Below are 25,159 nucleotides of genomic sequence, written 5' to 3' on the forward strand. Positions count from 1 at the left end.
CCCCCAAAGACCCTTAGATTGGTCAGATACTTTATCTTTAGAATTCTAGTAGATCTGATCAACTTTTGTTATGACCAATTTTGTAAATTTAACATTCCACTGGGAGTGCAGTAATAATTTTGGGATTTTAATTTGCATTTACTTGATCACTCATGTTTTGCATCTAATCATGTCTGAACATTTATCTGTTGAAGTAGTTGTTGAAACGTTTTGCTCAGTTTTTACATTGGGATTTTTTTTAGATTTATTTATTTATACAAGAATGGGGGTACAGGCCAGATATGCCGGTGTGTGAGAGGATTCACCAGAGACAGAATGGGCAACAGTAGAGGCAGACTGATGAAATACACTGCTGAGGGGAGCAGCAGGCGAGACAGGAGAGGTCTGCTGCACCATGTGGGATACTCGCCGGCCGGCTGGGATCGAACCCTCACTGCGGAGGCTACGGACAGCTTCACAGTGTGGCCTGTGCCGCCAGGGAGGCTCTTAAATTGGGATTTTTTTTTTTTTTGCACTTACTGAGTCTTCGCAACTTTTTGCATAATTTCATTTCCAGTACTTTATCAGATATATTATTGAGAAGTATTTTCTCCTCTTGTGTTATAGTCTTATTCTTTTAAATGTACTATTCAAAAAGTCATGATGGATATCAATTTTCTGTACCATCTACTATGAATTGCAGTGCTTATGGTTTTATATGAAATATTTGCTGAACCATAGATGGAAGGAGTTTATCCCATATGTTCTTCTTTTTTTAAGGATATATTTTATTTCAATTTTTTATTTTATTTATATATATATATATTTTTGTGGGACCCTCGCTGGTGGCCAGGGAATGAACCGGCACTGCAGAGGCTGTGGGCAGCCTCGCAGCCCAGCGCTCAACCTCTGCGCCACCAGGGGAGGCCCAAGATTTATTTTATTTATACAAGAGCTGGGGTACAAGCCAGATGCTCAGGAGGGTGAGAGGATCCACCAGAGACTGAGCAGGGAACAAAACAGGCAGACTGATGAAATACACTGCTGAGGGGAGCAGCGGGCGAGACAGGAGAGGTCTGCTCGCCATGTGGGTTTCTCTGAGGCCGGCGGGGATCTAACAGGCACTGCAGAGGTTGTGGACAGCTTCACAGTGCTGCGCTCAACCGCCTTCACCACCAGGGAGGCCCCTCCGTCACTTTCGACCCTCACTTCTTCCTGAAAATTTGGTTAAGTCCAATCTTCCACTTTTTACAGTGCATGAACAACCAGGAAGGTTCCAAATCAGCACATTCTAATCACTCCTGAAGCTTGATAATATTAAGAAAAACCTTTTGTTTACAAAATGAGTGAGTAAATGACAGAACACTGGGGAAGAATGAAAAAGCTGTAGGAGAATTAGGAGCATTTCTTCACCAAAATGACATTCATCTTATATAGCAATCTCATATATATTTACCACTGCATATTTGCGTGACTGTATCCTGTGTGTTTATGTCACATATATTATTTTCATATTGCAAAGGTCACATATATTAACTGTAAAAGAGACACTCCCATTTTTATACAATTTATGCACACAGAGTACCTAACTCTTGCAACTCATAAAGTCACAGTCATGGTTTATTGTGTTTTTCTGACCCAACCCTTTTGTGTTTCTGTGTAACATGAATGCACAAAGTGGATTCATTTGAAATGAATTTTTACATGGGTGTATATCCGTTATTACTATGACTGGAAGAATATGTAGAACACTTCAAGTAGCCCAGAAGGTTTCTGTTTTAGAAAGCACAAAAATAACTCACAATTAACGGAAAAATTTCAAAATTGCATCATTGTGCATATTTATTAAGGTAGGTCAACCCAGTTAAACTCAACCTAAAAGGAACTGAAGTTATGAGTTATCCAGAGTTTATTATGGGACTGTCAGAGTTCTAAGATGGAAATGCAATTTACGTTAGCAGATTTTTTTTTGATATTCTTTCCATCTCCCTCCCTCCATTGACTGTGAGCAGCCAAGGGTAGAAAGGCCAGGATTTCATGGAGTTGGCGGGACAGCAGGACTTTTCTTTTTCAATTCTGCCAGTTCCCATCCTCCCTACTCTCCGACACTAAGACCTGTGCATGTTGCAATCAGGCATCAGTATTCCAAGAACTGTTAAGACAATGTCAGAATAATTCAGGCAGTTTGGTTGATGAAAGCTGGTGTCTGTCAGCAGAGTGAGTGATCATTGACATGATCATCTTGAGTCTTTTGACATAAGGGACTTCGCCCGCTTAACCAGTGTTTCCAGGGCACGTTTCATGTCTCTGTTTCTCAGGCTGTAGATGAAGGGGTTCAGCATGGGGGTGACCATCATATACCTCACAGAAGCAGATATGTTTTTTTCTTTCTTTTTTTTTTTATAAATAATAAATTTTATTTTTATATTCCCCATACAATTGCAGCCCCCCCCATTCTGACCCCAATCCCTCCCCTCCCGCCCCTGCCACCCAAAAAGTGTCTCTGGTTCATAGTTTTTTGTTGATTTTGATTTTCACTTTCTTATAATTATTCATTTTCCTGGTCCCTTATTTAAGTTTTCTAGATTCCTGCTATGAGTGAAACCATCCGGTATTTTTCTTTTCTTTTTTTTTTTGGCTTATTTCGCTGAGCATGATCCCTTCCAGCGCCATCCATGTTGCTGCAAATTGCATGTGTTTATCTTTTTTGAATGCTGAGTAATATTCCATGGTATATATGTACCACATCTTCTTGATCCAGTCATCTATTTTGGGGCATTTGGGTTGTTTCCAAAGCTTAGCTATTGTAAACAGTGCTGCTATAAACATAGGGGTGCAGGTGTTCTTTGGAATTGATGTTTCTGTGTCCTTTGGGTAAATACCTAGGAGTGGAATTGCTGGATCATATGGAAGCTCTATGTTTAGTAGGTCCAGAAATCTCCACACAGCTCTCCATAGTGGCTGGACCAGTTTTCACTCCCGCCAACAGTGCAGGAGAGTTCCTTTTTCTCCACACCCTCGCCAACATTTGTTGTTGCTAGTTTTTTTAATATGTGCCATTCTCACTGGTGTGAGATGGTATCTCATGGTAGTTTTGATTTGCATTTCCCTGATTATAAGTGATGTTGAACATTTTTTCATATGCCTGTTGGCCATTTGCATTTCCTCTTCAGAGAAGTTTCTTTTTAGCTCTTCTTCCCATTTTTTGACTGGGTTATTTTCTTTGTTTTTGTTGAGTCTCATCAGCTCTTTGCAGATTTTTGTGATCAGTCCTTTATCATTAGTGTTGTGTGCAAAAATGTTCTCCCAGTTGGTGGGGTTTCTCATTGTTTTTGTTATTGTCTCTTTTGCTGTGCAGAAGCTCTTTAATTTGATGTAGTCCCAGCTGTTGATCTTTGCCTTCACTATCACTGCTTTGGGTGATGTGTCTGTAAAGATGTCTTTGATATGCAAATCACGTAGTGTGTCGCCTATATTTCCTTCTATGTATTTTATGGTTTCAGGTCTTATGTCTAGTTCTTTAATCCATTTTGAGTTGATTTTTGTATATGGTGTGAGGTAGTGGTCAAGCTTCATTCTTTTGCATGTAGCGTCCCAGTTTTCCCAGCACCATTTATTGAACAAACTTTCTTTGCTCCAATGCATAGTCTTTGCTCCTTTGTCAAAGATTAGTTGACCATAAATCTGTGGGTTTATTTCTGGATTTTCTATTCGATTCCATTGGTCTGTATGTCTGTTCTTGTTCCAATACCATGCAGTTTTGATGATTATGGCTTTGTAGTATAGTTTGAAGTCTGGGAGTGTGATGCCTCCATTCCCTTCTTTTTTTTTCAGGAGAGCTTTGGCTATTTGGGGTTTTTTGTGATTCCATATGAATTTCATCAATAATTGTTCTATTTCTTTGAAGAATGACATTGAAATTTTGATTGGAATAGCATTGAATCTGTATATTGCTTTTGGTAGGATGGCCATTTTAATAATGTTTATTCTTCCAATCCTTGAGCAGGGGATGTCTTTCCATTTCTTTGTGTCTTCTTCTATTTCTTTTAACAGTGTTTTATAGTTTTCTTTGTATAAGTCCTTTACCTCTTTTGTTAGATTTATTCCCAAATATTTGATTTTTTTTGTTTCAATAAAAAAAGGGATGGTTTTTTGGATTTCTTCTTCTTCAGATTTATTGTTTGTGTATAGGAAGGCTACTGACTTTTGCGTGTTGATTTTGTATCCTGCCACTTTACTGAACTGATTGATGAGTTGAATTAGTTTTTCTGTGGAGTTTTTGGGGTTCTCTATGTATATTATCATATCATCTGCAAATAGTGATTGTTTGACTTCTTCTTTTCCTATTTGGATTCCTTGGATGTCTTTCTCTTGTCTTATTGCTCTGGCTAGGACTTCCAGTATTATATTGAAAAGCAGTGGTGAGAGTGGACATCCTTGTCTTGTTCCAGATCTTAATGGAATTGCTTTCAGCTTTTCACCATTGAGAATGATACTGGCTGTTGGCTTGTCATAGATGGCCTTTATGATGTTAGATATGTTTTTTTCATTGGAGGTGGATGATAAGGAGAAACGCAGCTTCTCTAGTCCAGGCAGAAGGAGCCTACTCTCTCCAAGTGGTTTTCTTTCACCATCTTTTAATTTTTAGGTCAGGGACAGAGAGCTCATAGAGACCAGGGATTTTCCTATTTTCAAATCTGTGTCCTTTATTTACACAAACTCACGCTGATCTTTTAATTTGTCAAGTGATCAATTCTACAAAAGATCAGTGAACATAGTAAAAGTAATCAAGTTGAACAAAATAACCACAATATATTTTTCCTGCCAATTGCCAAAAATCGTAAATTGCTACTATGTGTTCATTAAATATGCTTCATAAATATGTTTCTATTTTCCCAAAGTAGAAAAGGAACAGTGTGAAAGTCAGTCTAGGTAAACAAAACTGGCATGTATCATCAGCAAAGAGAATCATGGAAAAGGCCAACTTCTCTGTGCTCTCCATGTAGCCCAGCTCAGTGGGACATTCAGAATGTTGGTCAAGCTGTAATAATTTACTTGTTATTTGGACTGTGTTATTATTATTACCACATTCAGATAGAGTGGTTTGACATAAGGAACCTAGTCCTCCTAGTAACTGTTTCCAGGGCACGTTTCATGTCTCTGTTTCTCAGGCTGTAGATGAAGGGGTTCAGCATGGCGGTGACGATCATATACATCACAGACGCAATTATTTTTTTATTATTGGACGTTGACGATGAGGAGAAAAAGTAAACTTCTCCAATGGTCCCATAGTATAAAGACACAATGAGGAGGTGGGAGCCACAGGTAGAAAGGATTTTGAGGAATTTCTTAGCAGAGGGGTCTCTCAGGACAGTGGTCCAAATGCGGATATAGGAGCCCAAGATGCCACTCAAAGGCAGGAGGATGAGAATTCCTCCCTCAATGAAGATGGCCAACTCATTGAGGGAGATGTCTGAGCAGCTCAAATTCATGAGTGTAGTGAGGTCACAGAAGAAGTGGGGGATGATATTGTCACCACAGAAGGACAGTCGGGCCGATAGCAGGGTGTACAAGAGAGAGTGGAGGGAGCAGTGGATCCAGGACCCATCTACTAGGGAGACACACAGCTCCTGCCTCATGATGGTGGTGTAGTGGAGGGGCTGACAGATGGCCACGTACCTGTCATAGGCCATCACTGCAAGAAGGAAATTGTCAAGGCAAGCAAACAATAAGAAAAAATACATCTGTGAAATGCAGCCTGCATAGGAGATGGACTTGTGATTAGTCTGCATGTTCCACAGCATCTTAGGGACAGTGACAGATGAGAAGGAGACATCAGAGAAGGCCAAGTGTCTGAGGAAGAAGTACATGGGGGTGTGGAGGCGCGAGTCCAGCCTGATGAGAAGGATGATGAGCAGGTTCCCCAGCACCGTGGTCAGGTACATGCCCAGGAACAGGGTGAAGAACAGGCCTTGCTGCTCTGGACGGATGTGGAGCCCCAGGAGGAGGAACTCGGACACGCTGCTCTGGTTCTCCCACGTTATGTTGCTCATGTCTCCTGGGAAGGGCAGGGAAATGAGGGAAGCCTGGAATTAGCCACATGATTAGAGTGATGTTTCCTTACATAAGGTGTTAATTTTTAACTAGTCCTCTGTTTATTACTCACTCTGGTTGATGCTTGAAAACCAGTCCATGACAGCAGGCTGTGATGGTACATGACACCCTCACAAAATAACAAGATTTCCTTCTTGGAACCAGAGGGCATTTTTCTTTATCATATTAATATGTATTACATTATACCCTAGTTCCAGGCATACACAAAGCACCCAATGCATATTAGTAAACAGGAAAATTCAGTCTCTACATTTAAGGAATTTGCATCTTTAGATCATGCCAGGTCAAAGTCAATAACTGGCATGAATGGCAGCATCATGGGAGAGGCATCCCTAGGCAAACAGGACATTTCCTCTTAGAAAGGTGAGAATCCCTCTAAGTGGAATAGAGTAGCTTATGATTTGTTTCAGGCTTATGGTAAAATTGCCAGCGTCCTTACTAATCAAAGACAGTTAATATTCCTGGGCACACAAGATCAACCCTTGTTGGCTTTAATAATAATGTGAAATATTTGTAATTAACACATAAGAGGTGGGCAGTATGCCAAAATGTTTACATACAGGTTGTATTTAAATTTCACTGTTGCCCTAATTAACTAGTCTCCTCACACCCATTTTAATGTTGAGGAACAAAATGTACATTTCCTGGTGTTCAAAGGGGCATCACTAATAAGTTAAACTAATGAAATGACAATGTGTATCTCACCAGAATTTGTCACTCAGCAAAGATGTCCCAGCCCTCATTAGACAAGCTGTGTGACCTCGTTTATCAGTTGTGGGAGCTTGGATTATTGTGTTTCTCAACTATTTCTTGTGTTTGCCCTGATTATTCTTTCCTTTTATCCTTTTGTGCCTCTCAATGTGTAGAAGCAGGGGAAGTTGATCAGGAGCCTCTCAGGGCAAAAGTCCTGGTGTGAAGATCTATACCTGCTGAAAACAGCATGTGCAGAAATGGCAATAGGTGTTCTGGTCAGAGCAGCACAAACACTGCGATTTTCCTTCACTTTCTCCCTATATCCAAACATGGCTGGGGCCAGCTGCCTACGCATCCCCTATACACTTATGCATTTTGTGTTTGCCTGTTTGCTTCTTTGATCTTTTTAATTTTCTGTCTGAAACTAAATAAAAACGAGACTGCCCTTGGAGCTGGGCTGCACTTTCTTGGTGTAGTCCCTCTAGGCTCTCACTGTTCTGCACGTGGGCTCTGAGTAATCCATTTTCATCCCGCTGCCACATGTCCTGATGAGACAGTCACTCATCAGTCCAAGAGTTTTCAGTCATATTGATGCACAATAATAAGGACTTTCACACAGTTTAAATTTCCAAAAGTAGATACATCTAGACACTGTGTATTCATTAGGAAAATACTAATCCCTTCATTCCATAAATGTGATAATACTCAACAAAGATACAATGACCAGTGAGGTCACTGGGTTCTCTTATGGTGATGTCAGGATTCCCTTCCTTTGGCAGTGAGGCTAGAGGTTAGCATTAAACACACACACACGCACACACACACACCACCCACCCACCCACTCACCACACAGGCTGAAGAAGTTTCCTGACCCACTCAAGCAACAGAGCAGGACAGCAAGGCCTCCTCCTGCCGCGGACCAGCCCAGCAGTGGCGGGAGATTGAGACAATCTCAGGGTTGAATGTGAATGAGCAAAAGGTGATCGAAGGAATTAGGGCGAGGGACAAGAAAGAATGACACACAGACACACTCAAGGGAGAGTGAAAATCTGAGTGCAATTTATTGAAAGCAATCTTCTCTTTTTATACATTTTTACAGTAATTACTTCATTGTGTTTTGCACAGTGTCTGGTTAATCATTTACCAAGGCATAAGTGCATATTGTGTCATATATCATTACATCTTGCTTATTATCTATCAAGAAATCAAGTGCAAATCAAGAACATTTCTTACTCTAATCTCCATACTGGAGGTTCACTCTAGCACATTTGCATTATGATTACATTGTTATTATTATTTTAGTATTATATTTTTCATATACTATTATTTATTCTTATACCTTTGTTTGGCTATATTATTTACTAAGTAATAGAATCAGTTTCCATGGCTGCATTCCTTTACTATGATCCTTGTTACTGGCAATGAGTAACAACATATTTTGGTGGTGCCTTAACAACGCCCAGGCCTAATTGTTCCAGTTATTCGTCATGGCTGAAAAGGTGGGAACCAAATTCCCCTCGGGGACTGCGTCTGTCTTAGGTTGTCAGAATTCACTTCCTGATCTTACCCGTCATTGACTGTCCAGTCCAGCGCACAGGGGCAGGGGGCTTATTATGCCACACTAGCACAGCCACCCAATTAATGCGAGATTGTGGCAATTGTCACATTGCTCTCAGGAGCCGCCACATCCTCCAGGACCATGAATTTGTTCAGGCCTCTGCTTATCTTGGTTCACAGCCACTGAAAGGACAGTGTCTGGACCCCATGTGGAGGCCTGGCTGCCCAGTGATAAGTGCTGTGTCAGCCTCACTGAGAAACAGAGGAAAAAAGCAGGAACCAACTGACCAACCGTGACCTTGATTTGGTGGAGGTGTGTGTGTGTGGGTGATTTGTGAGGAAGGCAGTGGGTCTAGAGCCCTGGAAGGATCAGGCACTCAGGCATGTGTGCTCCAAGTTGTGCAGGGTGTGCAGAGGCTGCTTTTCTATCCTCCTCCTAATCTTGCACAGACAGCAGTAAGGTAGGATCTTCCTACCTGACCCTGGCTTCGGAAGTATATTAAGAATCCTCTTTACTGAGCACCACTCATGAACCACACCTAGTGCTGGATGGTGCTGATAATGATCAGTCATTGCCTCATTTAGTCCTTAAAACAGCACTGTATGTGGGGGTGGTTACCCCTCCTTTCCCAGGGAGGGATCTGAATGTCAGAGAGCAAACATAAGGACCTGATGAGGACTGGGCTCCAGTGGACCTGCTGCAGACCCTGAGGTTCTATCCATTAGTATGAGACACCTTCCCAGTGGTGAAGATGCAAATGACCCATCCTCTCAATGCAGACCATGACCACTGTGGATGGCCACTAAGGTGCGAGCAGTGAGAGAGATATGTGGGCTCCTTGCAGTGGCAAGAACACCACCTGTATATAAACATCAACACACACACTAAACCTTGGAGTGACATGCACATGTAATCTTTAGGAAAATACAAGATCACACCTAACACTGACTCCATAGCAGTTTCAGATCCTCCCTCCCCTGCTGCTTGTGGATAAAAGCAGGAATCTCCTGCACCAGAGCAGGGAGCGCATCTTCTACTCTGCCCTGTGCAATCTCTTTACTTACCTGTGCTGAGTAACAGAGGTGAACGTGGGGAGTGATGGAGGAGAGAGGGCGTATGTTTGAGATCATAGGCCTGATGAAGACATTGCAGGTCACACTCAGCAGTGGTCCCCACTTGCATAATGGAGGATGAGTTGGTGCTTGAGTGTGGGCCAAAGAGAGGAAAAGAGTCAGGATGTGACATTTATCTCCAACTCTTCCTGTCTTCTATTTCCCTTTCCACCAATCCACCTTTGTCTTACTGTTCCTCATCTCTTCACTTCTGTTTTCTCTCTTCTCTTCTACCCCTCGCTCATCAGAGACACAGCAGTCACAGACAAACATTCACCCTCCTCCATCACACACGGACATACAAGGAGGGCACATGCTGACCTCTGAGCATTGAGACACACTCTCCTCACCTAGAATCAACTGCCCATCCAGGCTGTGTCACTCCTTGTTAGATCAGGCACCCATTCATTGTCTGAGTCCTCAGCTGCTGTTGGGAAGACCAGCAACAAAGAATGAGAAGACATCCTCTGTGAGTCCATCACCTCCTGAGCTTCTTTGTTTGTCCCAGATGCCAGCAAACAGCCAGGAGGACACCACTTTATAAACCACTGAGAGGATATGGTCAAGGTCCCTGAGCTCCTGGGTAAGGAAAGACAGTCATTTAAGTGTCTCCAGTCCTACCAAACCTTGGGGAGGAGCCTGCATAGAGGCAGGAGGGACTGAACTGGTGGAGTCACCTGAGAGTGTGTCCCAGGTATCAGGGGCCACTGAGCTACTCATAGGCTCACCTGAGGAGCCGGATGACCTAGTCACCCTCCAGCACTGATGTAGCCAGTCCCTGGTCAGACACCACTGGGTATGGGATGTAGAACTAATTCTGATGACCCTAAATTAGTAAAATAACTATGTACTCTTCCTTCATTAAATATCTTTGATTAAATCACCAGTCAAGTTCTGTGCCATAATTTTTCTTGGTAAGGAAATTTTAGTGAAAAATTAAGTATCTTCAATAAGCACAATTATTCAAGTTAACTGCATCTCATTTTTTCTTTTTTTCTTTTAATTGAAACAAATTAAACTGTAAGTACTTAAAATGAATGTTTGTTCAGTCTTGACATACACATTCATTCCTGAAAATAGCATACTAAAATAGATCTGTCACCTCTGATGATGCCCCTGTCTACTTTGTGACCCCTCCTCCCACAGTTCCCTTTTTCACCTGACTTGCTGTAACCAGACACCCCCTGAAATGCTTATTTTCTCTATAGTTTCTTCTAGAAGTTTACATAAAGGGAATCAAATAACTATGTGCTATCTTTTAGTGATGATTTTCATTAGCATATTATTTTAAGATTCATTACAGTTGATAGATTTGTAATTTATTTTTATTGCTGAATAATATTTCTTGTGCATCAAATGCTGGTTAGCACTGGGTTATTTCCTGTTTGGGTCTACTAACATTAAGCTGAACATTAATAAACCAGTTTTGAATGGACATAGACTATCATTTCTAATGGCTATTTACATAAGAGTGAGTGGGAGGATCAAAAGTAAGTATGTGGTCAACACTTTAAGAAACTGTTTTCTTTCCAAGTTATTGTACCATTTTTCACTTTTACAAACAGTGTATGAGGGTTTGAATTACCCCACAGACCCTTATATTGGTTGGATATTTTATCTTTAGAATTCTGGTAGATCTGGTCAACTTTTGTTATGACCATTTTTGTGAACTTAACCTTCCATTGGGGGTGCAGTGATAATTTGGAGACTTTAATTTGCATTTACTTGATCACTCAGAATGTTTTGCATCTAATCATGTCTGTACTTTTATCTGGTGAAGTAGTTAAAATATTTTGCCCAATTTTTAAATTTGGATTTTTTTTTGCACATTATCGAGACTTTGAAAATATTTTACATATTTTGATTTCCATTCTTTATCAGATATAATTTTTAGAAGTATTTTCTCCCCATGTGTTTTATGTCTTATTATTTTAAATGTATTATTAAAAAAAATCATGCTGTCCAATTTTCTGTACCTCAGTGCTTATGCTTTTATAAGAAACCTTTGCTTAACTCAAGACTTCAGGATTTTATCCCGTATGTTCTTCTAAAAATTTAGGATTTTTAAGACTCTTTACTATTTGTACATTTTATATTCAGGGCAATATTTTGCTGGAAGTTTATTTTGGTGACTATGGGTATTTAGTTCCTCAATATCCTTTGCAGAAAGACTGTATTTTTCCCCAGTGATTGCCCTCGCTCTTCTATGAAGTATCAAGGTCTACACAGTGTGGATCTATTTAGGGGCTCTGTTCTGTTCCATTGGTTTATTTTTTGATCTTTATTCTAACATGAGTTTGGCTTGATAACATAGTTCTATGATCAACACACACATTAGGGAAAGATTCATCTAGTACTCTTGTCAAAGCTGCTATTGTTATTACAGTTTAATTGTATTACCCTCAAAAAACTAGAATCAGGGCCTCCCCTGGCGGCGCAGTGGTTGGGCGCTGGGTTGCGAGGCTGCCTGCAGGTCCTGTTCAATCCCCGGCCACTGGCAAGGGTCCCACAAAAAAAAAAAAAAAACCCCAAAAACTAGAATCAGTTAATTTTCACCAAAATAAAAAAAGAAAAACTGGAAAGCCTTTTTTGGGGTTGCCGTTCTTATCATTGATGCTTTTGATTCAGAAAACATTCATTTTTATATTTACCAATATTATGAAAATTTGTGTTGGTCTTGAAATATTGTGAATTTTCAAGTATACTCATATAATCACTACCTTGCTTCTAGAACAATACCCTTGTGATTTCCCTTTATATAAGTCTGCTAGAATTGTTAGTTTTTCTACAAATTATTTTATAATCACTTTTGTAGAATATATTCCATGTTGATAGAGATTACTGAAAAACAGTTTTATTATATAAAGACTCCTTTCTTTGTCTTCTGATTTCCAACAACCTTGTGTTGCTGTTAATTACTTAAAAGCTAATTCTTGAGGCTCAGTTTTAGTGCTGATTGGGCGCATTCCGTGTCCGTCACTTTTGAACCTCACCTCTTCCTGAAAATTTGGTTAAGTCCAATCTTCCAGCTCTTAAAGTACATGAACAACCGGGAAGGTTCCAAATCAGCACATTCTAATCACACCTGAAGCTCAATAATATTAAGAAAATAATATAATAATATAATATTTGTTCACATGAGTGAGTTAAAGACAGAAAATTGGGGAGGAATGAAATAGCTGTAGGAAAATTAGGAGCATTTCTTCACCGTAATAGTAACATTCATTTTATATAGAGATATCATATAAATATTTACCTCTGTTTATTTATGTGAATGTATCCTATTGTTTATGTCACATGTATTATTTTCATATTGCAAAGGTAAGGTATTGACTGTAAAATACACACTCCCATTTTTATACAATTTATGCACACACTGCACCTAACTGTTGCACTCATAAAGTCATAATCATGGCTTATTGTGTTTTTCTGACCCATCCCTTTTGTGTTTCTGTGTAACATGCATGCACAAAGTGGATTCATTTGAAATGAAATTTTACATGGGTGTAATCCGTTATTACTACGACTGGAAGAATATATAGAATACTTCAAGTACCCCAGAAGGTTTCTGTTTTAGAAAGCTCAAAAATAACTCACAATTAACGGAAAAATTTCAAAATTGCATCATTGTACATATTTATTAAGGCAGGTCAACCCAGTTAAACTCAACCTAAAAGGAAATGAAGTTATGAGTTATCCAGAGTTTATTATGGGACTGTCAGAGTTCTAAGAAATGGCAATGCAATTTATGTTAGCAGAATTTTTTTGATATTCTTTCCATCTCCCTCCCTCCATTGACTGTGAGCAGCCAAGGGTAGAAAGGCCAGGATTTCATGGAGTTGGCGGGACTGCAGGACTTTCCTTTTTCAATTCTGCCAGTTCCCATCCTCCCTACTCTCTGACACTAAGACCTGTGCATGTTGCAATCAGGCATCAGTATTCCAAGAACTGTTAAGACAATGTCAGAATAATTCAGGCAGTTTGGTTGATGAAAGCTGGTGTCTGTCAGCAGAGTGAGTGATCATTGACATGATCATCTTGAGTCTTTTGACATAAGGGACTTCGCCCGCTTAACCAGTGTTTCCAGGGCACGTTTCATGTCTCTGTTTCTCAGGCTGTAGATGAAGGGGTTCAGCATAGGGGTGACTATCATATACATCACAGAAGCAGTTATATTTTTATCATTCGAGGTGGATGATGAGAAAAAGTAAACTTCAACAATGGTCCCATAGTATAAAGACACAACGAGGAGGTGGGAGCCACAGGTAGAAAGAACTTTGAGGAATTTCTTAGCTGAGGGGTCTCTCAGGACAGTGGTCCAAATCCGGATATAGGAGCCCAAGATGCCACTCAATGGAACGATGATAATCATCCCTCCCTCAATGAAAATGACCACCTCATTGAGGGAGATGTCTGAGCAGCTCATCTTCAGGAGTGTAGTGAGGTCACAGAATAAGTGGGGGATGGTATTGTTACCACAATAGGACAGTGGGGCCAAGAGCAGGGTGTGCAATAGAGAGTGGAGACTGCAGAAAAAAAAAGACCCAGCTACTAAGGAGACACACAGCTGCTGCCTCATGATGGTGGTGTAGTGGAGGGGCTTACAGATGGCCACGTACCTGTCATAGGCCATCACCGCAAGAAGGAAATTGTCAAGACAACCAAACAATATGAAAAAATACATCTGGGAGATGCACCCTTCATATGGGATGGACTTGTGATTAGTGCGCATGATCATCAACATCTTAGGGACAGTGACAGATGAGAAGCAGACATCAGTGAGGGCCAGGTGGCTGAGGAAGAAGTACATGGGGGTGTGGAGGTGGGAGTCCAGCCTGATGAGCAGGATGATGAGCAGGTTCCCCAGCACCGTGGTCAGGTACATGCCCAGGAACAGGGTGAAGAATAGGCCCCGCTGCTCTGGACGGATGGGGAGCCCCAGGAGGAGGAACTCGGACACGCTGCTCTGGTTCTCCCACCTCATGTTACTCATGTGTCTGCTGGGAAAGAAGGAAAAGGGCAGAGGTAGACATCTTAGAAGTAGCCATAAAAATATAACAATGTCCTCTTTACATGAGGTAGTTAATTTTTAACTAGACCTCTGTTTTTGGCTCATACTTGTTGATGCTTGCCACAGTCTCTCACACTAGAGCTTCCTTGGGTCATTACACCCTCACTATATCCAACACTATTGCCTTCCATGAAATCAGAGTATGTTTTCTCTATTCCACAATTATTATTGAATGTCAGCCTTGTCCCAGGGAAGACAGAAAGGCACTGAACAAGAAATGCAAAATTTTAACATGCAAGGATTTTGCATGGTATATCATGCTAATCAAAAGTCAAACTTGAATGACATAGCAAAATTACGAGAGAAGCATGACACAGACTTCAGTAATTCCCTATTTAAAATACAATAACTCCCTAAATTGTAATAGCAGTGCTAAGAATTTGTGACAGTCTTACTGTGAAAAGGCAGAATCCTTACTTATTAGACATATTTAATATTCCCTTTTAAGATAGTGTCGACTCAGGTGTCCCAAACCAGCCTTAATAATGTCAAAAATGTATCACTAACATGCTATATCTGACATTCTGCCTAAGGTTTTACATACACTTTCTACTTGAAACCTCATATAGCAAAATGAACTAGCACTATAATATCTGTTTTAACTATGAGGAGCAAAATATACATTTTCAGTTTGTGCAAAGTTACATACTCTTAAGTATAGCAAATGATTGACAACATAAATCTGAGAGAATCCCTCTGCATGAATAGCATATCCCTCCTAAGAGTAGAGAGTGTCTCTCTAAAAAATCTCTGAGTGACCATTTATCACTCTGTTGGTCTGAGAGTTATCAACCACCTTTACCATTGTACAATTCACAAAGGGCTCTCATTTTAATTTTCTTTTTTTTTAAGATTTATTTATTTATACATAGCTGGGGTACAGGCCAGAGGCATGGGAGGATGAGAGGATTCACCAGAGACATTGCAGGGAGCAGAACAGGCAGATGCACCAAAAGCACTGCTGAGGGGAGCAGCAGGCAAGGCAAGAGAGGTCTGCCACACCATGTAGGTATCTCCAGGGCTGGCCGGGAATTGAAGCCACACTGCAGAGGCAGTGGACAGATTTACAGCACTGTGCTCAACCTGCTGCACCATTGGAGAGGCTGTCTCATTTTAATTTTCAAAAGGTGGAAATATATCTAGAGATTGTATGATACATTAGGAAAATACTGTTTCTTCATTTCATAAATGACATGAAACAACAACCCAATATGTAGATGAACACAGGCAGAGTCCAGGCTCAACATTTCTTTGGCAGTGAGGTTAGAGGTTAGTATTACACATACACATACACACACACACACGGTCATATGTTAAGGAAGGAATCTTGACCTACTCACTCAAGTAGCAGAGCAGGACAGCAAGGCCTCCTCATGGACCATGATTTTGCTCAGGGCTCTCCTTATCTTGGTTCATGGCCACTGAGATGACAGTGTCTGGACCCCCATGTGGAGGCCTGGATGCCCACTGATGTGTGCTGTGCCAGCCTTACTGAGAAAACAAAAACAAGCAGGAAACAACTGGACCAACCGGGTCCTTGATTAGGGAAGGGCTTGTGAGGAAGGTGCGGGGTCCCGAGCCCTGGGTCTATCAGGCCATGTGCTCCAGGTTTGTGAGTGTCATCCTGGTACCTTTTTTCTTGCACAACTACCTGTGTTGCCTTAAAAGTGATGGAGAAACATCCATGACACAAATTTTGATCTGTCAAATATGATAAGAGTCCTCGTGTTTACTGAGCACAAATCATGAACCAGGCCTGGTGCTGGAGAATGTGTGTGTTGCCTTATTTAGTCCTCAAAACAGCACTGTGTGTGGGAGTAGTTACCCCTCCTTTCCCAGGGAGGGAGCTGAATGCCAGAGAGCAAACATGTAAGGACCAGATAAATACTGGACCCAGTGGACCTCCTGCAGACACGGAGGCCCCATCTATTAGTATGTGACACCAGCCCAGTGGGGGAGACCTTCCTCTCAATGTAGAGCATGACCCCTGTGGATGGCCACTATAGTGTAATGAGGGAGGCATCTTGGCCCCATGCAGTGGAGGAACCATCCCACAAATACCACCTGTATATAAACATCAAGAAACACACACACACACACACACACACACGCGTGCACACTAAACCTTGGTGTAACATGCATATATAATCAAAGAAAATACAAGATTACACCTGACACTTGACTCTTAACAATTTCGAGTCCTCTTTACCCTGTTTGTTGCTCATAGATAAATGCAGGAACCTCCTGCTCCATAGCGGGGAGCACATCTCTACTTACATCTGCAACTCTTTACTTACCTGTGATGAGTAGCCAGAAGGAAAAGTGTGGAAATTATGGAGAGGACAGAGCAGATTTTGAGATGAAAGGATTTAAAGAGAGACTGCAGATCACTTAGCAGTGGTCCCCTTGTGCTTAATGGGGGCCCAGCTGGTGCTTGAGCCCAGGTGGTGTCATTTATCTCTCCCCAATTCTTCCTCTCTTAGGTCTATTTCCCTTCGCCCCTCTCTCTTTATCTTACTGTTTCTGATCTCTTCACTTCTGTCTTCTCTCTTTTTTCTCTTCCCTCTTCTCCCCGTCTCTCATCAGAGACACCGCAATCACACACAGAAACATCCATCCACTCCACCACACACAGATCTGTATGGAGGGCACATCTGACCTCCAAGCACAGAGACACGTTCCGCTCACCTAGAATCCCCCACCCACTCTGGCCTGTCTCATTCCTTCTTACATCAGGCACCTTCTAATCAGTGTCTGAGTCCTCGGCTGCTGTTGGGAAGACCAGCAACAAATAGTGAGAAGACATCCTCTGTGAGTCCATCGCCTCCTGAGCTTCTTTGTTCTTGATGCCAGAGAACAGCCAAGAGGACACGACTTTATAAACCACTGAGAGGATAAGGACAAGGTCCCTGAGCTTCTGGTTTAGGAAAGACAGCTCTTAATTGTCTCTAGTTCCTGCCCGACCTTGGGGAGGAGCCTGCATAGAGGCTGGAAGGACTTTGCTGGTGGAGTCACCTGAGAGGGTGTCCCAGGTGTCAGGGGACCCTGTGCTCCTCTCTGCCTGTAGTTCTAACCACGTAGCCGCTGGCATGATGTCCTCCAAGGCCAGTGTAACTAATGCTCTGGGCTTTCAGTCACCCATTGTTGACCCTAAATAAATAACTTCTCTCAGCCTTGTGTTACCTGTTATAAATGCAGATACTAATGGTGTTAATATACATGTTTTAAGGCTGTATGAAATCATTCATGATAAAGCATCAAGTGCACATTAAATATCAACTCCTATGCCATTATCTTTGTGTATTCCAGCAAAGATAAACATATCTATAATCTTGAATAAATATCTTGATGTTACATTATTGATGGTTTTTGAATGACTCAATCAGTTATAAATTTGTTTTCAAATTTCAATTTTTCAAGACCTGCTTCTCCTTGAAAAGACCTAAGCTCCCCCCACAGAACAATACAACCCTGTGATACACAGTTCAGTACATCAGCCAGCCATGTGCCCCCAGGTAAACATGTAAAGGGACACCCCAGGCTGCATGGCTCTGTGCTCCTCTGGACTCTTAAGAAAGTGGCCATTAGTGCAGGACCCTTCTCAAGGTTCTCCCCTACACAGCTTGCCCACATCAGTCCATGCCCCTCTTTTTTGTTAAGCATATAATGTGCCCTACAGCTGGGGACACGTTGCTTTCCTATGTGCCCAAAGTCATGGCACCTCTTGGAGGGAGGCTGTGCCACTTAACCCACCCCTCTCCCACCCACCCCTGGCCAGCACAGGGCTGCACACACAGGGGGCTCCCTGGGCCTCAGACTCTTAAATGCAGCTTCTCTCGTTCAGACAGAAGGACGCCTGTGGTGGCCAAGACAGGTATCTTGTCCACAAGTGGTTTTATTTCTCCATCTTTTAATTTTGGGGTCAGGGACAGAGAGCTCATCGATACTAGGGACTTTCCTTATTTCAAGTTTCTATTTTTTTATCAAACCAGGCTGATTTATAAATTAGTCAAGTGACCAATTCTACAAAAGATCAATGAACATATTAAAAGAAATCAATTTGAATAAAATAATTGCAGTATAATATTTCTGCCAGTTGCCAAAACCATAAATTGCTACTATTTGTTCATTAAATATGTTTGATAAAAATATCCTATATTGGTATCTGTACCTAAACTTTACTTTGTAAGGATATTTTAATGAAAAATTAAATTTCTCTAATTGGTATCAGACTTTTCAAGTTAACTACATCTCATTCTTTTAAATTGTTTGTTTATAATTGACACATTAAAGTGTATATTTAAAATGCACATTTTGTTTAGTTTTGACATACACATTCATTTTTGATAGCATCATGTAACTAGAGATACCACCCAACACCTGTGAAGAGGGTCCTGTCCCACCTGTGACCCCTCCTGCTTCACAGCCATTTTTACCTCTTTCACTGTAGCCTGACAACCCCTGACTGTGGCTAACACTGGGTCATTTTCCCCTTGGAGCTATTAATATTACGCCAAATTTATATCTCTGTGTCTATGTTGAATGGACATAGACACATTTCTGAAGGGTTCTGACCTAACAGCAGGATCAAATGACACGTGGACAGTCAACATTTTAAGAAAGTTGTCATGTCATTTTCACTCTCTCAAACTGTGTATGACCAGTATATACTTAGATTGGGCAGTGTCTCAACAATCTGGTAGATCTTGTCAACTTTTGTTAGGCCAGTTTTGTGAATTTACCATTCCACTGGGAGTGCAGTGATGACACTTGGGGATTTTAATTTGCATTTACTTGATCTTTAATAATGTGGAGCAGCTAATCATGTCTGCATATTTATTTGGTGAAGCATTTGTTCAAATCTTTTGCCCAATTTGGAAACTGTAATTTTTATAACCAAGTTGAGATTTTGAAAGATTTTTTTACATATTTTGATTTCAAGTATTTCATCAGATAGATTACTTAGAAGTATTTTCTCCCCATGTGTTTTATAGTCTCATTCTTTTAAAAGTGCTTCTCAGAAAAGCATGACGAAGTCCAATTTTCGGTACCGTCTACTCTGAATTGCAGTGATTGTGCTTTTATAAGAAACCTTTGCGTAACCCATGAGTGCAGGATTTTATCCCATATGTTCTAAAAATTTTATAATGTAAGTTTTTATATTTAAGACTATTTTCTGTTTTATACTTTTACATTTTATATTCAGGGCCAAGTTTGTTGGAAGTTTGTTTTGGTGATTCTGGGTATCAGTTCCTCAACCTCTTTTGCAGTAAGACTGTATTTATCCACTGATTTCCCTTGCTCCTCTGTGATGTTATTACAATATTCAGATCAAGACTTTTGACATAAGGAACTTAGCCCAATTCACAAGTGTTTCCAGGGCACGTTTCATGTCTCTGTTTCTCAGGCTGTAGATGAGGGGTTCAGCATGGGGGTGACTATCATAAACATTACAGATGCAATTATGTTTTTATCACTGGAGGTGGATGATGAGGAGAAAAAGTAAACTTCTGTAGCAGTCCCATAGTACAAAGACATAACGAAGAGGTGGGAGCCCCCGGTAGAAAGGACTTTGAAGAATTTCTTAGCAGAGGAGTCTCTCAGGACAGTGGTCCATATCCCAATATAGGAGCCCAAGATGCCACTCAATGGTAGGATGACGAGTGTTCCTCCCTTAGTGAGGATTAACAACTCATTGAGGGAGACATCTGAGCTGCTCATCTTCAGGAGTGCAGAGATGTCGCAGAAAAACTGGGGGATGCTATTGTCACTACAGAAGGACTGTCGGGCCAAGAGCAGAGTGTGCAACAGAGAGTGGAGGCTGCAAAAGAAAAGGATCCAGCTACTAAGGAGACACACAGCTCCTGCCTCATGACGGTGGTGTAGTGGACGGGCTGACAGATGGCCACGTACCTGTCATAGGCCATCACTGCAAGAAGAAAATTATCAAGACAACCAAACAATAAGAAAAAATACGTCTGGGAAATGCATGCTGCATAGAGAATGGATTTCTGATTAGTCTGCTAGTTCCACAGAAGCTTTGGGACAGTGACAGATGAGCAGGACACATCAGTGAGGGCCAAGTGGCTGAGGAAGAAGCACATGGGGGTGTGGAGGCACTAGTCCAGCCTGATGAGCAGGATGATGAGCAGGTTCCCCAGCACTGTGGTGAGGTACATGCCCAGGAACAGGGCAAAGAACAGGCCCCGCTGCTCTGGATGGATGGGGAGCCCCAGGAGGAGGAACTCGGACGCACTGCACTGGTTGTTCCACCTCATGCTGCTCATGTCTATGCTGGGAATGAAGGAATCAGGGAAACACAGGAAGCCTGTAATTAGCGACAAGACTGTAGGGATGTCTTTATTACATGATGGTGTTAATTTTTAACTAGTCCTCTGTTTATTGCTTATACTTGTTGATATTTGAAAACCAGCCTATCATGTCTGAGCTCCCATGGTACTTGACACCCTCACAAAATAACAAGATTTCCTTCCATGTTACCATAGGGCATTTTTCTTTATCCTATGGGTATGTATTGATTATAACCTAGTTCCAAGCACAGAGGCATTACAATAAAAAGGAAATTCAGTGTCTACATATAAGGAGTTTATATCTTTATATCACCCCAGGTCAAACATCCATAACTGCATGATTTGCCTACATCATGGGATAGGTAACCACAGACACACAGGACATTTCCTCTTAAAAAGTTGAGAATCACTCGAAGTTGGCATAGAGTAGCTAATTGTTTGTTTCAGGATTACAGCAAAATTGGCAGAATCCTTACTGATCAAATATATTTAATATCCCTTGGCACTCAAAGTCGACCCACGGTCCCAAGCAGAGATTAATAATAGTGTATAATATTTGTCATTAACACATGACATGTAGGCAGTATGGCAGAGGGCTTACACACACTTTGTATTAAGTTTCACCATTGCCTAATTAACCAGTATTATCACACCCATTTTAACAATGAGAAACAAAATAAACATTTCCCTTTGTGCAAAGGAGTATCACTAATAAGTAAAAGCAGTGAAATGACTGTATGTGTCTAACCAGAATACACCACTCAGCAAAGATGTCATAGCCCAAATTGGGCAAGCTTTGTGACCTCATTTGTCACTCCTTGGCCCAATAGTTTTCAGTCATATTGATGTGTAAAATAAAGTGCTTTCCCACAAAAAGTTGATACATAGCCAGTTGTTGATGGTACATTAAGAAAATATTCCCTTCATTTCATAAATATGGTAAAATTCAGGAAAAAAGATATAATGACCAATGATGTTGCTGAGTTCACTGATGGTAGTTTCCAGAGTCGCTCTTCCTTTGGCCATGAGTTGGAGGTTAGGATCACACACACACACACACACACACACGCGCGCACATACACACACACACACACACACAGAGAGAGAGAGAGAGAGAGAGAGAGAGAGAGAGAGAGAGAGACAGAGGCTGAAGGTTTCTGACTCACTCAAGTAGCAGAGTGGACAGCAAGGCCTCCTCAGGGACCATGAACTTGCAGAGGACTCTGCTTATCTTGGTTCATGGCCACTGAGAGGACAGTGTCTGCACCCCCATGTGGAGGCCTGGCTGCCTACTGACGTGTGCTGTGTCAGCCTCACTGAGAGACAGAGAAAACAAGCAGGAACCACCTGGGCCAACCAGGAAATTGATTTGGTGGAGGTGGGGGATGATTTGTGAGGAAGGCACTGGGTCCAGAGCCATAGAAGGATCAGGTCTGTTTGCTCCAGGTTGTGTGAGGTGTGCAGGGACTGCTTTTCTATCCTTCTCCTAATCCTGCACAGACAAGCGATGAGGTAGGATCTTCCTAACTGACACTGGCTTTGAAAGGATAATAAGAATCCTCTTTACTGAGCACCACTCATGAACCAGGTGCTGGATGGTGTATGATCATTGGCTCTTTTAGTCCTTAAAACAGTACTGTATGTGGGGGTAGTTACCCCTCCTTTCCAAGGGAGGGATCTGAATGTCAGAGAGCAAACATAAGGACCTGATGAGGACTGGGCTCCAATGGGACCCACCGTCAGGACTGAGGTCCCATCCATTAGTGTGTGACATTGCCCAGTGATGGGGACGCAAGTGACCCTTCCTCTCAATGCAGAGCATGACTATTGTGGATGGCCACTAAGGTGTCAGTAGTGAGGGAGGCGTGTGGGACCCATGCAGTGGCACAGACCTCCCAAAACACCACCTGTATATAAAGAGCAACACACACACTAAACCTTGGAGTGACGTGCACATGTAACCTTACGGAAAACACAAGATCACACCTAACGCTGACTCCATAACAGTTTCAGATCCTCCCTCCCCTGCTGCTTGTGGATAAAAGCAGGAGCCTCCTGCACCAGAGCAGGGAGTGCATCTTCTACTCTGCCCTGTGCAATCTCTTTACTTACCTGTGCTGAGTAACCAGAGGTGAACGTGGGGAGTGATAGAGGAGAGAGGGCAGATGTTTGAGATCATAGGCCTGACGAAGACACTGCAGGTCACACTCAGCAGTGGTCCCCACTTGCGTAATGGGGGATGAGTTGGTGCTTGAGTGTGGGCCAAAGAGAGGAAAAGAGTCAGGATGTGACATTTATCTCTCTCCAGCTCTTCCTGTCTTCTATTTCCCTTTCCACCACTCCACCTTTGTCTTACTGTTCCTCATCTCTTCTGTTTTCTCTCTTCTCTTCTACCCCTCACTCATCAGAGACACAGCAGTCACAGACAAACATTCACCCTCCTCCATCACACACAGACATACATGGAGGGCACATGCTGACCTCTGAGCATTGAGACACACTCTGCTCACCTATAGTCCTCTACCCACTCTGGCCTGTGTCATTCCTTCTTACATCAGGAACCTTCTAATCATTGTCTGAATCCTTGGCTGCTTTTGGGAAGACCAACAATAAATAGTGAGAAGACATCCTCTGTGAGTCCATCACCTCCTGAGCTTCTTTGTTCTTGATACCAGAGAACAGCCAGGAGGACACGACTTTATAAACCACTGAGAAGACAAGGACAAGGTCCCTGAGCTCCTGGTTAAGGAAAGACAGTCACTTAATTGTCTCTAGTTTCTGCCAAACCCAAGGGAGGAGCCTGCCTAGAGGCTGGAGGGACTGAGCTGGTGGAGTCACCTGAGAGTGTGTCCCAGGTATCTGGGGCCCCTGGGTTGTTCATAGTCTCTCCTGAGGAGCTGGATGACCTAGTCCCCTCCAGCACTGATGAAGCCAGTGCCTGGTCAGACAGCACAGGGTGTTGGGCTCTACAAGTAATTCTGATGACCCTAAATTCAGTAAAATAGTGAGGTACTCTTTCTTCATTAAATATGTTTGATAGAATCACCCATGAAGTTCCATGCCTTAACTTTTCTTTTTAAGAAAATTTTAATCAAAAATTAAATATCTTCAATAAGCACAGGACTGTTCAAGTTAACTACATCTCAGTCTTTTTTCTTTTTTAATAATCAAAACAAATTAAAATGTATATATTTAACATGTACAATTTGTTCAGTTTTGACATACACATTATTCCTAAAAGCATAATAAAATAGAGCTGTCACCTCTGACAATGCCCCTGTCTGCTTTGTGACCCCTCCTCCTACTGTTCCCCTTTTTCGCCTGAATCACTGTAACCAAACACCCCCTCAAATGCTTATTTTCACTGTAATTTCTTCTTCTAGAAGTTTATATAAAGGCAATCAACACTATGTGCTATCTTTTAGTGATGATTTTCATTAGCATATTATTTTAAGATTCATTAAGTTGATATTCTATAATTATTTTTATTGCTGAATTATAGTTCTTGTGTATCAAATGTTAGTTAGCACTGCGTTATTTCCTGTTTGGGTCTACTAATATTAAGCTGAACATTAATAAACCAGTTTTGAATGGACATAGACTTTCATTTCTAATGGCTATTTACATAAGAGTGAGTGGCTGGATCAAACATATGTGGTCAATACTTTAGGAAACTGCTTTCTTTCCAAGTTGTATCATTTTTCTCTCTCACAAACAGTGTATGAGGGTTTGAATTCCCCCAAGACCCTTAGATTGGTCAGTTTTTAAAATTTAAAACTCTAGTAGAGCTGGTCAACTTTTGTTATGACCAGTTTTTTTTAATTTAACCTTCCACTGGGAGTGCAGTCATAATTTTGGGATTTTAATTTGCATTCACTTTATCAACTCATAATGTTTTGCATCTAATCATGTCTGAACATTTATCTGGTGAAGTGGTTGTTAAAATATTTTGCCCAATTTTTAAATTTGGATTTTTTTTGCACGTTACTGAGTCTTTAAATTTTTTTTTTACATATTTTGATTTCCAGTACTTTATCAGATATGTATGTATATATTAAAGATTTCTTTATCTATGTGTACAAGAACTGGAGTATAGGCCAGGGGTGTGGGGTGTGAGTGCATTCACCAGAGACACAGTGGGGAATAGAACAGGCGGATAGACTGAAATACACTGCTGAGGGGAGCAGCTTGAGTCATATATTTTTAGAAGTATTTTCTCCCCATGTGTTTTATGTCTTATTCTTTTAAATGTATTATTAAAAAAATTGTGCTGAAGTCCAATTTTCTGTACCTCAGTGCTTATGCTTTTATAAGAAACCTT

General features: G+C 41.4%; 2 protein-coding genes across 2 annotated transcripts; both read right to left on the reverse strand.

Moving 5' to 3' along the window:
- Nucleotides 1–5,069: 5,069 nt before the first annotated feature.
- On the reverse strand, nucleotides 5,070–6,032 carry LOC311172791 (olfactory receptor 1J4-like; the record flags this gene model as incomplete). The annotated part of the gene is made up of 1 exon (XM_084236319.1): nucleotides 5,070–6,032. One exon carries the CDS (start codon nucleotides 6,030–6,032, stop codon nucleotides 5,070–5,072), a length of 963 nt encoding a protein of 320 aa, XP_084092445.1.
- Nucleotides 6,033–13,489: 7,457 nt separating this feature from the next.
- LOC311172792 (olfactory receptor 1J4-like) lies at nucleotides 13,490–14,440 on the reverse strand (the record flags this gene model as incomplete). The annotated part of the gene is made up of 1 exon (XM_084236320.1): nucleotides 13,490–14,440. The coding sequence occupies one exon, from the start codon at nucleotides 14,438–14,440 to the stop codon at nucleotides 13,490–13,492; it is 951 nt and encodes a 316-aa protein (XP_084092446.1).
- Between the last annotated feature and the right edge of the window lie 10,719 nt (nucleotides 14,441–25,159).

This window comes from Talpa europaea, assembly GCF_964194135.1.
Source record: "Talpa europaea genome assembly, chromosome: 7".
NCBI lineage: Eukaryota > Metazoa > Chordata > Mammalia > Eulipotyphla > Talpidae > Talpa > Talpa europaea.